General features: G+C 37.9%; 1 protein-coding gene across 1 annotated transcript; it reads right to left on the bottom strand.

Moving 5' to 3' along the window:
- Positions 1-972: 972 nt before the first annotated feature.
- On the bottom strand, positions 973-3489 carry LOC121982520 (protein DETOXIFICATION 41-like). The gene is made up of 8 exons (XM_042535648.1): positions 3014-3489; positions 2397-2941; positions 2236-2322; positions 2100-2156; positions 1783-2021; positions 1569-1687; positions 1384-1470; positions 973-1244 (listed from the first exon to the last, which is right to left on the bottom strand). The coding sequence occupies exons 1-8, from the start codon at positions 3338-3340 to the stop codon at positions 1170-1172; spliced, it is 1536 nt and encodes a 511-aa protein (XP_042391582.1). The 5' UTR covers positions 3341-3489; the 3' UTR covers positions 973-1169.
- Positions 3490-14861: the final 11372 nt, after the last annotated feature.

Below are 14861 nucleotides of genomic sequence, written 5' to 3'. Positions count from 1 at the left end.
TCTATGAATACATGTCCAATGGAAGCTTGGGCACCTTCCTATTTGGTTGGCTGATCTAGATCTCAGTCAATTTAGATAATCTAAAACTATCTGAAATGGTAGATTAATTAGATTTAAATAACTGCTTGTCGTGTTCAGATGAAGTTCAAACTGTATTACTGGATTGGAGAGCAAGATACAACATCATTCTTGGCGTCGCTCGAGGTCTACTTTATCTTCATCATGATTCAAGATTAAGGATCATTCATAGGGACCTTAAAGCTAGTAATATTCTGCTCGACAATGATATGAATCCAAAAATATTTGATTTTGGCATGACTAGGACATTTGGAGGAGATGAATCCGTATCAATTACCAAAAGAGTCGTCGGAACCTAGTGAGCATAAACAATTTGAATCATCAATATTTTTATTTTTCATATTATGTCATATATACTTTTTTATTGCAAGACTATCATCTGTAAGTTCAGATGTTAGTAATCGAGAGTTAGTGTCCGTGAACCAAGTATCAATCACTGAAATGGCTGGTCGATAGGAATTGAATGATGAAAGTATATGTAACACACATATATAGAGGTAAGACATGTATAACTATCTTTGTTTAATCTTATTATGTGACTTGTTTCGAATTAAAATATTTTGGCTTGGATCACCATCAACAACAAGAGACTTGAATGAATACCTTGCAATGCACTACTACCTTATGATCTTAAGAAAAGGTAACAAGAGATGAAACCATCTCGCATTGGGTTCTCTAGTATACCAAATTTATAGGCATGCCTTGGTAGGTAGCCTCTGCTTATGATTGGTCTTTTCTAGTGTTTATTCTTGAACCTCAAAACATGTTTTGATGACCTCTTTCTATGTTCACTAAAATCTTATTTTTGTTTCAAATATATGTTCATTATATGTTGTATCTTTGATTCTCCATGTAATGAACATTACTTTAACCAAAATTCGATCAAGTTCATGCTTTAGAAATTCAAACATACAAATCCTTTAGCTTTAGAGATTCATACTGTTGAATTCAGAGGACTGTGAATGATTGGAGTAGACTGAAGAACACCCTCTTCAATTGAAATAAAACCACAGAACTCAATGGTTCTTGTTCTATCAAAATTATTGGAAATACTACACTAAATCTTCACAAAACTTAACTTTGCTGACTAGTCACTCAATGTCGTCGACTATCGCTAAAGTGTCTTCATCGGCAGTATGCTTCAAGCGCTCGATCGCCTTGTCCACCTGCAAAAAGAAGCCATTCTCACATAGGTTGAAAGAGAAGGAAACAAAATATTTCTATCTCCATTTTCAGACAATTAAAATTTTGATTTTGTTTTTTTATGAGAAAAAGTGTTTCATAGATGAGCAGCAGTTTGTGTACTTCTCTGTTCCAGTTTGTTCTAGCAGTTAAAACGATGAGAGAGACCGTTTGAACAAAGACTCCAATTATCAACCCCCACCATATTCCCTGAGCCACAACAGCATCACAAACAACTGTTCAGTAATTTTTCCAAAGCAAAACAGATAAAAAAAAAAAAAAAAATTAAATCTTTAGTTTTCACTTACAGCCGCAGCTAAACCAGTCTTGAATCCAAGAACAATGGCGATGGGGAGTCCAATCAGGTAATAAGCACCCACATTTACATAAGCCACTATGGCTTGCCACCCACTTCCAATAGCAACTCCTGCATCACCCAATCCATTCTCATGAACACTTCACATTAATCGTCCATAAATAAATAAAAAAAAACAATTACGGAGTTTTAGATTGATGCCATACCGGACAGAATTGGCTGAACTCCATTCAAGAAAATGGAGATGGAAAGCAGGGGAGTCAGATTAACGACTGCAGCTATCACCTCAGAACTGCTGGTGTAGAGCGTGCTCAAGGGCGTGCGCAGTACGAGGACCAGCACACTGATGATCAAGCTAAGGATCAAGCTGGTCGTCACCACGACAAGGACTGCAAACTTGGCGACTCGAGGATGAGCAGCCCCCAACTCGTTCCCTATCCTGACACTGCAACAAACAGCCTCTGGTCATTAGTGCACGATTCATGGAGATCGATGCGACTTGCGAGTGCAGTAGTCGTCTAACCTCGCTGCATTGCTCAGGCCGAGCATGATCATGAAATCCCAGTTCCAGTAATTGACACTGGAATCGATCAGCTACTGTCAGTGAGGAGGAATTGATATATAGGCAACAAGTAAGTCGTGTGGTCGTCATTGATTACCAGATAGACACGGCGTCGAGTGAGATTTCAGGATTTGGGAGGTAGCCTGTCATCAGCACGAACCCTTGGACGTACCAGACCTCCAAGCTGCGATGAATGTGAGTTTGAGCGAGGGGAAAGAGGAAGAGGAGAGGGGGAGGAATTCGGAGGGATTGACTCACACGAGCATGATGGCTGATGAAACGGTGAGTTTGAAAAAGGGCCAGATGCCGGTGAAGGCCTTGACGGAGAGGCCGGTCCAGGTGGCCCTGCAGGAAGGGCTGAGTACGATGTAGAGCCAGGTGGCGAGGACGAGCACCCACCAAGAGATGCTGAGAGTGATGGAGGCGCCGAGGAGGCCGAAGTCGAGGACGAAGACGGCGAGCCAGGAGATGAGGACGTGGAAGAGGAGGACGGCGACGGCGATGACGGCCATGGGGTTGATGATGTTCTGAGCCTGCAGGAACCGCTGCATGGGGCAGTAGAGGGCGAAGGCGATGAGCTGAGGCAGGAGGCCGCGGGAGTAGACCTGGCCCACCTCCGCGATCGCGTCCGACTGGCCGATGGCGCGGAGGAAGGGGCCGGAGAACAGGTAGAGGAAGGAGAGGAAGAAGGCGGCGATCAAGTGGAGGACCAGCGCTCGCTGGAAGACGATGCCCATGGCGCGGTACTTTTTGGCGCCATAAGCCTGGCCGCACACCGTCTGCACGGCGCTGGCCATGCCGAGCTGCATGCGCGCAAGTTAGTTAATTACCGTCGATCATGATCATCATGAAACATCCATTAAAATCGATCGTACCATGAATCCGTAGGCGAGGCCTTGGACGCCGACGTTGATGATGGAGGCGCCGGCGAGGTCGAGGGAGCCGAGGTGGCCGACGAACATCTGTGTCACGAGGCTGAGCATGAAGTTCAAGAGCTGGACGACGATGGAGGCCCAAGAGAGGCGCCACAGGTTCTTGGACTCCCACGCCGCCAGCCTCCACACCACCCTCCACGGCACCGGCTCCCACTGCAGCATCTCCTCCGACTCCCGCGACGACTCATCGATGTCCAGCAGCGAGGCCGAAGCCACGGCCCGCCACCTGCTGTTCTCCTCCCCCATTATCTCCCTCCCCGATCGCATCGCATCCCAAACTTAAATAAGATTTGAGGAGAAGCGGCCGGCGGCGTATCGGAGGGTTTAGTGGTTCTCCCGGAGCTAACAGTCGTGGTGTGATGTACGGCGGTCAGGCGGTGTTTGTTGACATCTAACAGGATGGATGGTTAGCGAGCGTGAGTTAGAAGGGTAGATAACAAAGAACACAAAAAAAAACATGAAGAAGACTAGTAGCTAGGAGTTGACCAGTTCGGATCCTCTGTCCCGAATTACCTCTGTCCCCATATCTCATTGCCGATCGAACGATCCAGATTACATCTTAAATATGCATTACATATCATAAGAATATTACACACATCTTAAAGATGCAATGCATCCTTGAGATGTAATCTGGACCGTCCGATCGACAGTGGGACATGGGGACAGAGGTAGTTCGGGACAGAGGATCCGAACTAGGAATTGACTGTCGAAATTTAGTAAGACATCGGCAAAATAAAAAATAGCTGCCTCATTAAAGACATCTAATCCAATCAGCCTCCCTCATCAAATCCAAAATACATAATTTTAAATTAAAAAAATACTTCATTATACTTAGGTATTCATTTTTCACTATACCTTATATTAATTTCTTTTCTCTTTCCTCTATAATATTAGAAAATAAATTTTATTCCCTAAATTTAAAGAAATATTATTTATAAATATAAAATTTTAAAAATAAATAGAGTAATATACAGGTTTTTTAGTCATCCTGTATAAAATTTATAGTAATACCATCGTAAGTAATTATAAAATTATTTTTTCGGATGAACAGTTAGTTAACATATGATGATATTACTTTTCCAAATATTATTTAGATGTTCAAAATTAGTAATTATCTATAATTTATCCTTTTCTTTTTTTTATTAGTCTAAAGACAGACGAGTGAAGACGTGAGGAGCGAAGGTATCTCTTCTGTACCATCATAAATGTAACAACTGTAATTTTTGAATAGTTTTAACAAGTCAACATCTGACACTGTATTTAATATTTTCATGGGCGTATCATTTTTCATATTTTATATTAAAAAAATATATCTTAGGTGCCCTTTTATTGGTGCCATAATTTAAGAAGATCTTTTTTCTTCTGTCCATATCTAATTTGCCTTTAAATAACAGATTTCACGAGTCGCATTAAATTTATTTGATATTATCTAATAATGGCTTCTTCATTTTGCATTTTATGAAAATCAATTCAAAATTTTGAATTGACGCGGGGGTATATATATAAAGGGGTCTATGTTTATAGTGGGAAATTCAATTAATTTGCTCTTATTTGATAATTATGAATTTAATCTATCATTTTTTATTTACTAAAGCTCCTTTTCTTAATGTTCCTCTATAAAGTATTACCACAATCAGTGGCCCCAGAAAAAAATTATCAGTATTAATTTCAAATATAGGCGAGAGTAACTCGTAAACGAATTAAAAGCAAAGGAAAGTTATTATTTTAATAAATTTTAGGATTAATTTTTAACGGTGTAAAATACTTTGTTAGTTGTCTGATTTTTCTTATATAAAGAGTTATTGTACTATGATAAAATACTCCTATCTATGTGTATCTTATCGTGAGACAGATGATACTAAATTATTTGAAAAAAAAATCTCCCACAACAAATGATTTACTCCATAAGAAACTAAATCTTCGGTCATTTATCCGTCCCAGACCACGATACTAAATTGTTGGTCGAATAAATGTTTTTCTTAGTAAGGATAGAATACATCACGTTTTCGCATGTTTATCAAGACTTTAAAATTAGTAATGGTTGGTAGGGTTCCCCCCACGTGAAGGTTGTGTTCCTAGCAAGTAGCAAGGATAGGATATTCACATTGCCTCCCGCACGAAGAAGGTGGATGTCCTCCCATGTGAAGGTGATGCAATTTATTATTTTAAAATAAAATAAAATAAACAAGGTGTATATATATACCCCTTGTTTTTAATTTTATTTTTTTAAAAAATAAATTTTTTTAAAAAAAAAGAAAATTAAAATTTTTAGTTTTTGTAAGTGAAAAAATCTAAGAGATGTGTATATCATTGGCAATGGTTTAAGTTTTAAACTATTTCAAACTATATTTTTAGTGGATATTGATACGGTCAAAATATACTCTTTCAAGGCTACAAATCTCCTAGCTTGCCGAACCATTTAAGTTGTTGGATCCGGTAAATTCCAGAGTATGCAAACTGATCGTCGAGGCTAGTGTTCGACACTATCTCCGTAAACGATATTGCTCCGCTACGGTGCTTAACGGATTGTTGCAATTCGTTCCCAAGATACAACGACGACAATCGTCTCGGAATCGTAGCACTCCGACTTCCGAGACCAGCGAACCTTCTCGTAGGCTTCTTGGACTCTTGAATGCACAAGATGAGTGAGTGAATACTTGAGGAAGAGAAGATTAAGTTGAGTGATTTGATTCCAATCTGGAGGGTTCTATTTATACAGAAGGAAGAGGCTTTAGGGAGGGGTGTGACCTTTGGGTGGATTAATCTGGGTCGTCCGGACTGAAGAGTTATACCCCTTCACATAGCCCCTTTAATCTCATCCATCGCCTAGTTGTCATCAGCCATCGGATCTGGATTTACTGATCCATTCGATCCAATGCTTCAGATCATGTCTCATCCCAAGCCATCAGATCGTGACTCATTGTGATCCAACGCTCTAGATCGCATCACAAGCGATCCACCATACTTCTTTGATCAACGGTTGCCATCCGTTCGCCCAACCAACCGTCCAATCATCTCCTCTTACCCACGAGGATGCCACATAGGCACTGCCATGTCAGATACTACGTCACCCGAGTGCCACGTAGGCACTGCAATGTCACCTGGAGCATAAATTTAAGCTCCTCAATGCTCCTCGCGACGACGCGTACGTGCAAAGCGCCCAGTGCAAAGCACCCATTGCGCACGTGGCGGGCTCACAGGTGCGAGCACCTGCTCGCCCCTGAGCAGAGACTACCTGGTCTTTTTCTGAGTTAACTCCAATAACTCAACATCATTAATAAGTAAGGAATGCACATCGAAAATTTCCGATGTGGGACTATTCTCCTGCATTTCCTTAATGAATAACCAACGTTATTTTGGGCCGACTTTGAACATTAATTTCTCATTCACCCTTAATCGGTTTTGAGCAAATTAATAGTCTAAATCTATCTACGCGAAACGTAGATTTCAATTTTGAAGTCAATTACGACTTTCAACAATTGATGGCTTCCGATTTTTCCTCCTCAAAATCGTATTGGTCCATTTAGGCCCCAATATCCAACAATCCCCCACATGAATGGAAATTAATGTAATGCGTGTATGCATGCTGACACTTTACAAGAGTCCAATCGATAAGTCACTGCATCGGGAGAGGTAGCTTGTGGCTTTGAACCTTCCGTAGTGGAATGCTATCGAGTATACTAGGTTGCGCAGTGAACGTGATGTCTTGAACCGCTCACCTGTTTGTATACTAAGACAATAACACCCACACAGAGACCTATCTCACCTACTTTAGGTTCTCATGGTTGGTTCCGTTTTGGCCATGGACACCATCTTGGATTCATGAGTGTTTCATTGAAGCGGCCTGTCTTCACACTCACATAGGTGACACTTCTATCAAGAGTATCCTACCATACTCCACCTTATAAGGTATAGAAGTCACTAAAAGCATAAGCTTAACCTCACTACATGAGGTAGGACAACACAAATTCATCCTAGGATTGGGATAGAGATAAACTATCTCATGTGCTGTAACACAACTTCAGAAACTTTGTTGTCCCATTGAACCAAGATCTTGGGATCTCCAGTCAACAAGGTTGGGTTTCCACTTCAGTCGTTTTCAGTTGTAGATTTTTAATCTCATTCCTCTTGATGAGCAGTATACTTGATCTCGACTCAACCCTTTCATAAGAGGATCTGCCAAATTATCTTTAGACTTAACATAGTCGATTGTAATCACTCCATTCGAGATCAACTGCCTAATGGTATTATGTCTACGACGTATATGTCGTGACTTCCCATTGTACATATTACTCTGTGCCCTTCCAATCGCCGATTGACTATCACAGTGGATCAAGACGGCAGGTACAGGTTTTCCAGCTCGGAATATCTTCCAAGAAGTTCCGCAGCCATTCAACTTCCTCAGCTGCTTTGTCTAGTGCTATAAACTCGGATTCCATAGTTGACCGAGCAATGCACGTCTGCTTAGTGGATTTCCAAGATACTGCTCCCCCACCGATCGTGAATACATATCCACTAGTGGATTTGGAGTCTTTTGTATCTGATATCCAATTAGCATCACAATATCCCTCCAACACAGCGGGATATTTTCCATAATGTAATCCATAGTTCATAGTATATTTCAAATATCTAAGAACTCGCATCAATGCCTTCCAATGGGCGTCGTTTGGATTACTGGTGAAACGACTCAGCTTGTTGACCGTACAGGCAATATCCGGACGTGTGCAGTTTGTAAGATACATCAAACTGCCTATTATCCGAGAGTATTCCAACTGCGATATGGTCTTACCATGGTTTTTCGCTAAGTGTTGACTTAGATCCATAGGTGTTTTTACAGTAGAAAGATCGTACGCATTGAATCTTTTCAATACTGATTCTACATAATGGGATTGTGTACGAGTTAACGGGCTTGATGCATCCGAGGGACGAGAAGCTGTGGAAGAGTACACCGGTAAAACAAAAAAGATGCACATGACACTTCTAAGGGACGAAAAGCTGAAGAGGAAGACTGCTCAAGGAGAGAGACCAGAGTTAGATTCGAATAAAATTAACTCTGGATGGCCGGAGAATTACCCAAGCGACCGAAGTAGCAGTCGGACAAAGTCAACTCAATGTTGACTTTGTCCAAGCTTCTGAACCAGGTCTGGGCGCCCGGACCAGCTTGGTACCAAACAAGCACCTCCTTTCGAGACATTGGTATGGATAACTATTGGAGTCCACGTCAGCAACACTTCAGGAGTCTGAACTGGTCCAAGCGCCCGAGTGACGATAAAATTTTATTCTAAAGTCGTTGAAGAGATGTTGCAAAGAAGATAGAATGCATCACTGGGGGCGCTTGAACCCACTCCAAGCGCCCGGAGATGCCACATCAGCCAACGAACATTTTTTACCAGCAGGTTATAAATAAAGCTCTAGTCCTTCATTTTAACACAACTCGAAAACGAAACACTTACTTATATTGTTTACTTCTTTCTACTTTCTGTACTTAATTGTTGTAAGAGACTACTTCCCATAAGGATATTTTTAGTGGAGCTTTTAGAGTCTTGGACTAACAACCTCTCCGATTGTAATCAAGTAAATTTTGCTTCTTTTCTTTTATGTTAATTATGTTTTGTTCAACTAACCTGTACATGTTGTTTTTGCTAACTTCAAGAAGCAAAAGAAAGTTTTTAACTCTTATTTCAAGGCAATTCACTCTCCTCTTGCAGGTCGGACCGGAACCAACAATTGGTATTGGAACCTGAACCGCTCTAGAAGGACTAACTGTCATCTAAAATAAGAAGACAATGGCCGAATCCAGCATTCACCCACCCAAGTTCGAATAAGAATTTGCGCTTTGGAAGCGCAAAATGGAAGTATACTTTAAAATCAATTTTGATATATTTCTAACATTAAAAAATGATTTTGTAGTATCCAAAGATTAACACTGAGTAGAGAAGAAAGAGTATCTTTGGAACAAAAAGGAGCAAGCCGACTTCATAGCCAACAACAAAGTAAAATTTTATCTGCTTACCGTACTACCAGCTCAAGAAGTCAACCGGATTAGAACTTACAACTCAGCAAAAGAACTTTGGGAAAAGTTCTTGGAGCTACACGAAGGTACCTTGGAAGTCAAGCTAACTAGAAGGGACATCCTCCGAAATCAGCTAACAAACCTCCGAATGAACAAGGGAGAGAAGGTGACACAACTTCATGTGAAGATCAAGGACTTGATCACTCAACTCAACAATCTCAGAGATTCTATAATGAGTCGAGACTCAATCCGGTACGCGCTCAATGTCTTTCCGAGAATACAAGAGTGGTCAACCTTAGTAGATGCATACTACATCTCTACGGACTTAGAGGTAAGTACCCTAGAAGAATTATTCTCGACTTTTAAATTACACGAGTCTCGATGTGTAAGAGTTACAAAAGAAACAGAGTCAAGTCAGAACCTAGCCTTGCAAGCCAAGAAGGACAAATCGGATTCTAACACATCACTTGACGAAGACGAAGAAATTTTTATAGTAAGGAAGTTTTCAAAAAATTTTTAAGTCTAATAACTTTGGTAAGAAACATGCAACGAAGCTTCTTAGAGGTAAAAGGAAAATTAGATACTACAATTGTAATGAAGAAGGTTGTGTAAAAGACAACTGTCCAAAACTAAAGACCAAGATAAAAGAGAAGGATAAAAGGCCAAATAAAACCAAACATAAGAACCTCAGAGCAACATGGGACGAGTTGTCATTCGAGTCTGAGTTGTAAGTGTATGTTAGACTAGGACTGATAGTGAATCACCAGAAAGACGACGAAAGTACCTCAAAGATGAGCATCAACAAAGGGGAAAACACTTCAGAAGAAAGCAACAATGACGGTAAGTGAGGTACATTCTCTATCTCCCGATAAATTGTATAAATTTATTAAATTGCTTTCTAGAAGTTCGTGTAAACTAGAAATAAAAAATGAACAATTAAGACAGGAGAATTTAGAATTAAGAGTTACCTTAGCAAAATCATGTCTATTAAATTGAAGGTTGAAAATGAAAAGTTGAAGAATCAAATAGAAAAATTGAATCATTCATCTTCAAATGTTCAACATTTTAGAAATTCTCAAAGCTTAATTGATATTTTAGATTTTACAAGGCCTAAATTAGAAAAATAACATGAAAATATATGCTAAAAAAATATCTTGTTAATCCAGTAGGTAAAAACTTATTTTAGGTCCCTAAATCATCATGCTTAGATTAAATAAATTTTTATGCATGTTTTAATTTTAATTTACTTTAATTCTGTTTATAAAATTAATTAGTTTGTATACCATACTGTTCATTTTTTCACAAATGAATAATCTGTTAGTATAAAAATTTTAATGATTATATAATTTTTTTGAATTTTTATATTAAATAATATAATTTAAAATTTAAAATTTAAAGTTTTTTAGAGATAAATTTTGAAACCTGATTTTTTGGATAATAACCTTTGTATTTTGAATGTTTAAAAAAATAACCAAATTTTTAGAATTGTAAAATTATTTTTAAATATTTATTTTTAAAAATAATTTTCTCTATTTAAAATATTTTCTACGGTTACACTTTAAAATGTCCTATACTTGAAAGTTTTCTCATATTCTCAAATTATTGTGATTATTTTTGGCAAAAAAATTTTAAGCTTTCTTGACACTTTAAAATAATTTTTGAATTATTCTTTGAAAAATCTGGTTTTTAATTCTTTGAAATCCAGATATTTGAAAAATAATTCTTGAAAAAAAATTCTCAAACTTGATAATTGTTTCAATCACTCTTAGAAAAAATTTTAGATTTTTTTTATATATAACCCTATTTTTTTATGAGATCAGAGAGAGAGAAATTAGGAAGTAAATTTAGGGGAGTAGAGTTTTTATTTTATTGCCAAATTATTGTATTTACTTGAAATAATCACTTATTTTATTATTTGTTATTACCTTAGATTATTTTAGGTTGATGCATATCAAAAAATGGAGAGATTGTAAGTACTCCGGGTGAGTTTTTGATGTGATCAACCGGATTAAGTTATGCTCTACATTTTGATACCTTGTGTCTAAGGTTGTTTAAAAACACAAGAAGTCGAGTAAAAGATGCAGTGGATGAGAATGATGGCACGGGAAGCGAGTCGATGGACTCAGTGTATCCAAGGGGTGAGAAGCTGCTGAGGAGTATATCAGTGGAGTGAGAAGGACGCGCGCATTGCTTTCGAGGGACGAGAAGCCGGAGCGAAAGATTGTTCGATGAGAGAAGGTTGGAGTTGGGTTCGGGTGAGCTCAACTCTAGGTTCAGATGAGCTCAACTCTAGATGGTCGGAGAATCACCCAAGCGACCGGAGCCACAGTCGAACAAAGTCAACTCAGTGTTGACTTTATCCAGGCACCCAAACTCCAGATGCCCAGATTGTCCAGGTACCAAACAGGCACCTCCTCTTTGAGACGTTGCTGTAGATAACTGTTGGAGTCCATGTTAGCAACACTCCAAGTGCCCGAAACTATCCAGGTGCTCAGGCGAGTACAAAATTTTATCCTGAAGCTGTTGAAGAATCGTTACGAAGAAGATAGAATGCACCGCTAGGGGCGCCCGGATTCACTCCATGCGCTGGAGATGCCACTTCAATCAACGGACATTTTTGACTAGCAGACTATAAATAGAGCTCTGATCCTCTTCATTTCAACACAACTCTAAAACAAAACACTTGCTTCTATTGTTTTCTTCTTTCTACTTTCTGTACTTAATTGTTGTAAAAGGTTACTCTGTTAGAAGAAGATTTTTAGTGGAACTTTCAAAGTCTTGGACAACAAACCGAAGAATACTCACCGAGTGTAGGATGAGAGTAATAAAGTATAGTGAATTTATTTTTGGGCTCTACCTAAAAGGATTCGTACCAATAGATATATTTTTCATCTTTTAAACACATGATTTTTTTATGTATTTCTAATGTGGGACTTTAATTATATTCCTAATAATGGGATTATAATTTAGTAGAAACAGATGCAGGCAGGGAGACTCTCGCGACCTAGGATAGTTGAGGTCTAGGAAAGATATCTGCAAGCAGGGAGGTTCTCACAACCTAGAAGAATTGGGGCTTAGGGGAGATATTTGCACGCAGGGAGGCTCTCGCAGCCTAGGACATGGATTGAGGATGTTCTCTAATGGTAATGCTCCTAAGCTATGCTGGCTAACTAGGGATGTACCCAATGGGGTTGTTCCCAGGCTGCAACATCCCAATTTGTGGAAGCTTGAGCCTTTTCGAAGATGTACCCATCACTACAAGAAAGCTTCAAAAATAAAATTTTAAGACAGAATTAAAATATGTTTCAAATTTTATTAAATTAGAGTCAGATTTGCTATAGAATTATTAATATGTTTCACTTTAATAAAATATAATATTTGAAAAACAAATTGACATAGAATTTGAAACAAATTTGAGACAAAATTATAAATAAATTTTTTAAAATAAAAATAAATACATATTACAAACAGAATTTAAAATTAAATAATTTCTATCATAAATTTTGTTTAAAATTTAATGAAAAATTGAGATAGAAAATAATCTGTTTCAAATTTATATAAATAATGATAATTTTTTAAAAGAAATTAAATTATATTTCAGATTTAGATAAATTAGAGATGAATTTGTTATAAAATTACTAATATGTTTCACTTTAATAAAATATAATATTTGAAAAAAAATTGAGAGGAACTTAAAATGAAATTACAAAAAAAATATATAAAGAAAAATAAATACATATTACAAACAAAATTTGAAACTATATAATTTCTATCACAAAATTCATTTAAAATTTAAAGAAAAATTTAGCTAAAAAATAATCAATTTCAAATTTATATAAATATTGATAAAAAAAAATTAAACAGAATTAAAATATGTTTCAGATTTAGATAAATTAAAGATGGATTTGCTACAAAATCACTAATCTATTTCATTTTAATAAAATATAATATTTGATAAAAAAAATGTGACAAAATTTTAAATGAATTTGAACGAAGTTGTAAATAAATTTTTATAAATAAACATAAATACATATTATAAATAGAATTTGAAATCGTATAATATTGGTCACAAAATTTGTTTAAAATTTAATAAAAAATTAAGACTGAAAATATTTTTTTCAAATTAATATAATAATGATAATTTTTAAAACATAAAAAAAATCTATTTCAGTTTTATATAACTTAGAGAAACATTTGCTATGGAATTACTAATCCATTTCACTTTAATAAAATATAATATTAAAAAAATTTGAGACTAAATTTAAAATAAATTAGAAACAAAGTTACAAATAAATTTTTATAAACAAAAATAAATACATGTTAAAAACGAAATCTAAAACAAAAGTATATTTATGAAAAAAAATCTATTTAAAAATTAAAGGGAAAAAATTCTATTTTAAATTTTTAAAAATTTTAAAAAAAATCATTGATGTGGATATGAAGCAATTCAATCCATCCACTCAGATCCGATCATCCTGGCCATTCATCTAGATCTAGAGTGATCTGTTCTCTTCATTCAAATATGGATCTTCATATTTGATTCAAATCCATATCATCCAAAGATTGAAAAAATACCCTTAATTTTTTATCCCTTTCTTCTTCATCCCGATACTTCATTCTCTACCGCCCGATCGCACACCTGAAGCCCACACTCAAACCTCCCTACTTCCTCCTCCATCCACAGTCCACCAAGGTCGATGGCTACTACCCTCATCATAGTTGGCCTCCACAACATCCCATCTCACCTTACCCTCTCTCGATTGGGAGAAGCTCTTATCACCGACAGCCCTTCTTTATCTCCTCTACCTCTCCCGATTGGGAGAGGAGGAGTCATCTCGTCCTCCCCAATCCTCATCCTTGGTGCCACAACCAGATCCTTCCTCATCGGTCGCCACCACTCCATCTTCTTTCTCTCCCGATTGGGCGCAGAGGCTCCAGCCATCTCCACCTTCCTCTCCCGATTGGGAGAGGAAGATCCACCTGTAGGGATCTTTTGCATAAAAAAATAATATACGCAGTGACAAAAACAATCCCTCCAGAGATCCATGCTAATACAGTATATGTTGGAATTCAATCAAAGTCTCATATTAAAAAGATTTGGTAAAGATCATGGACTTAAAAGGATGTAAGATATCTCTATTTGCATGAGGTCTTTTGGGGAGAGCACAGGAGCAAAGTCATGAGGGTCTAGGCACAAAGTGGACAATATCATATCATTGTGGAGATATGTGGGCATCCTTTGGGCACAACAAATGGTATCAAAGCCATGGTCTAGACCAGATGTAATGTGGGATGGCCTTGAACGAAGTTGAAGGTAGGCCCAGAGCATGTCAGGTTGATCGGATGCTCACGGGGAGGCCCGAAGCAGGTCATGAGTGACCGGATGCTCGTGGAGAAGGTCTGGAGTAGGTCAGGGTGACTGGATACTCGCGAGGAGGCCTAGAGTAGGTTAGGGTGACCAAATACTCACGAGAAAGCTCGAAGCAAGTCATAGGTGACCGGATGCTTGCGGAGAGGCTTAGAGTAGGTCAAGGTAATCGGATGCTCTTGGAGAAGGTCTGGAGCAAGTCAGGGTGACTGAATGCTCACAAGGAGGCTTGGAGCAAGTCAAGATGATCGGATGCGGATGCTTGCGGGAAGGCCTAGAGCTGGTCAAGATGACCGGATACTCATGGAGAGGCGTAGACAATGAGAGTAATTGTGGTTCTTCGTTTGAGGGAAGGATTGTTGGGATTCAATCAAAGTCCCACATTAGAAAGATTTGGTAAAAATCAT

Source organism: Zingiber officinale, chromosome 5A (assembly GCF_018446385.1).
Source record: "Zingiber officinale cultivar Zhangliang chromosome 5A, Zo_v1.1, whole genome shotgun sequence".
Lineage (NCBI taxonomy): Eukaryota > Viridiplantae > Streptophyta > Magnoliopsida > Zingiberales > Zingiberaceae > Zingiber > Zingiber officinale.
This window is presented reverse-complemented; position numbering and strand designations above follow the sequence as displayed.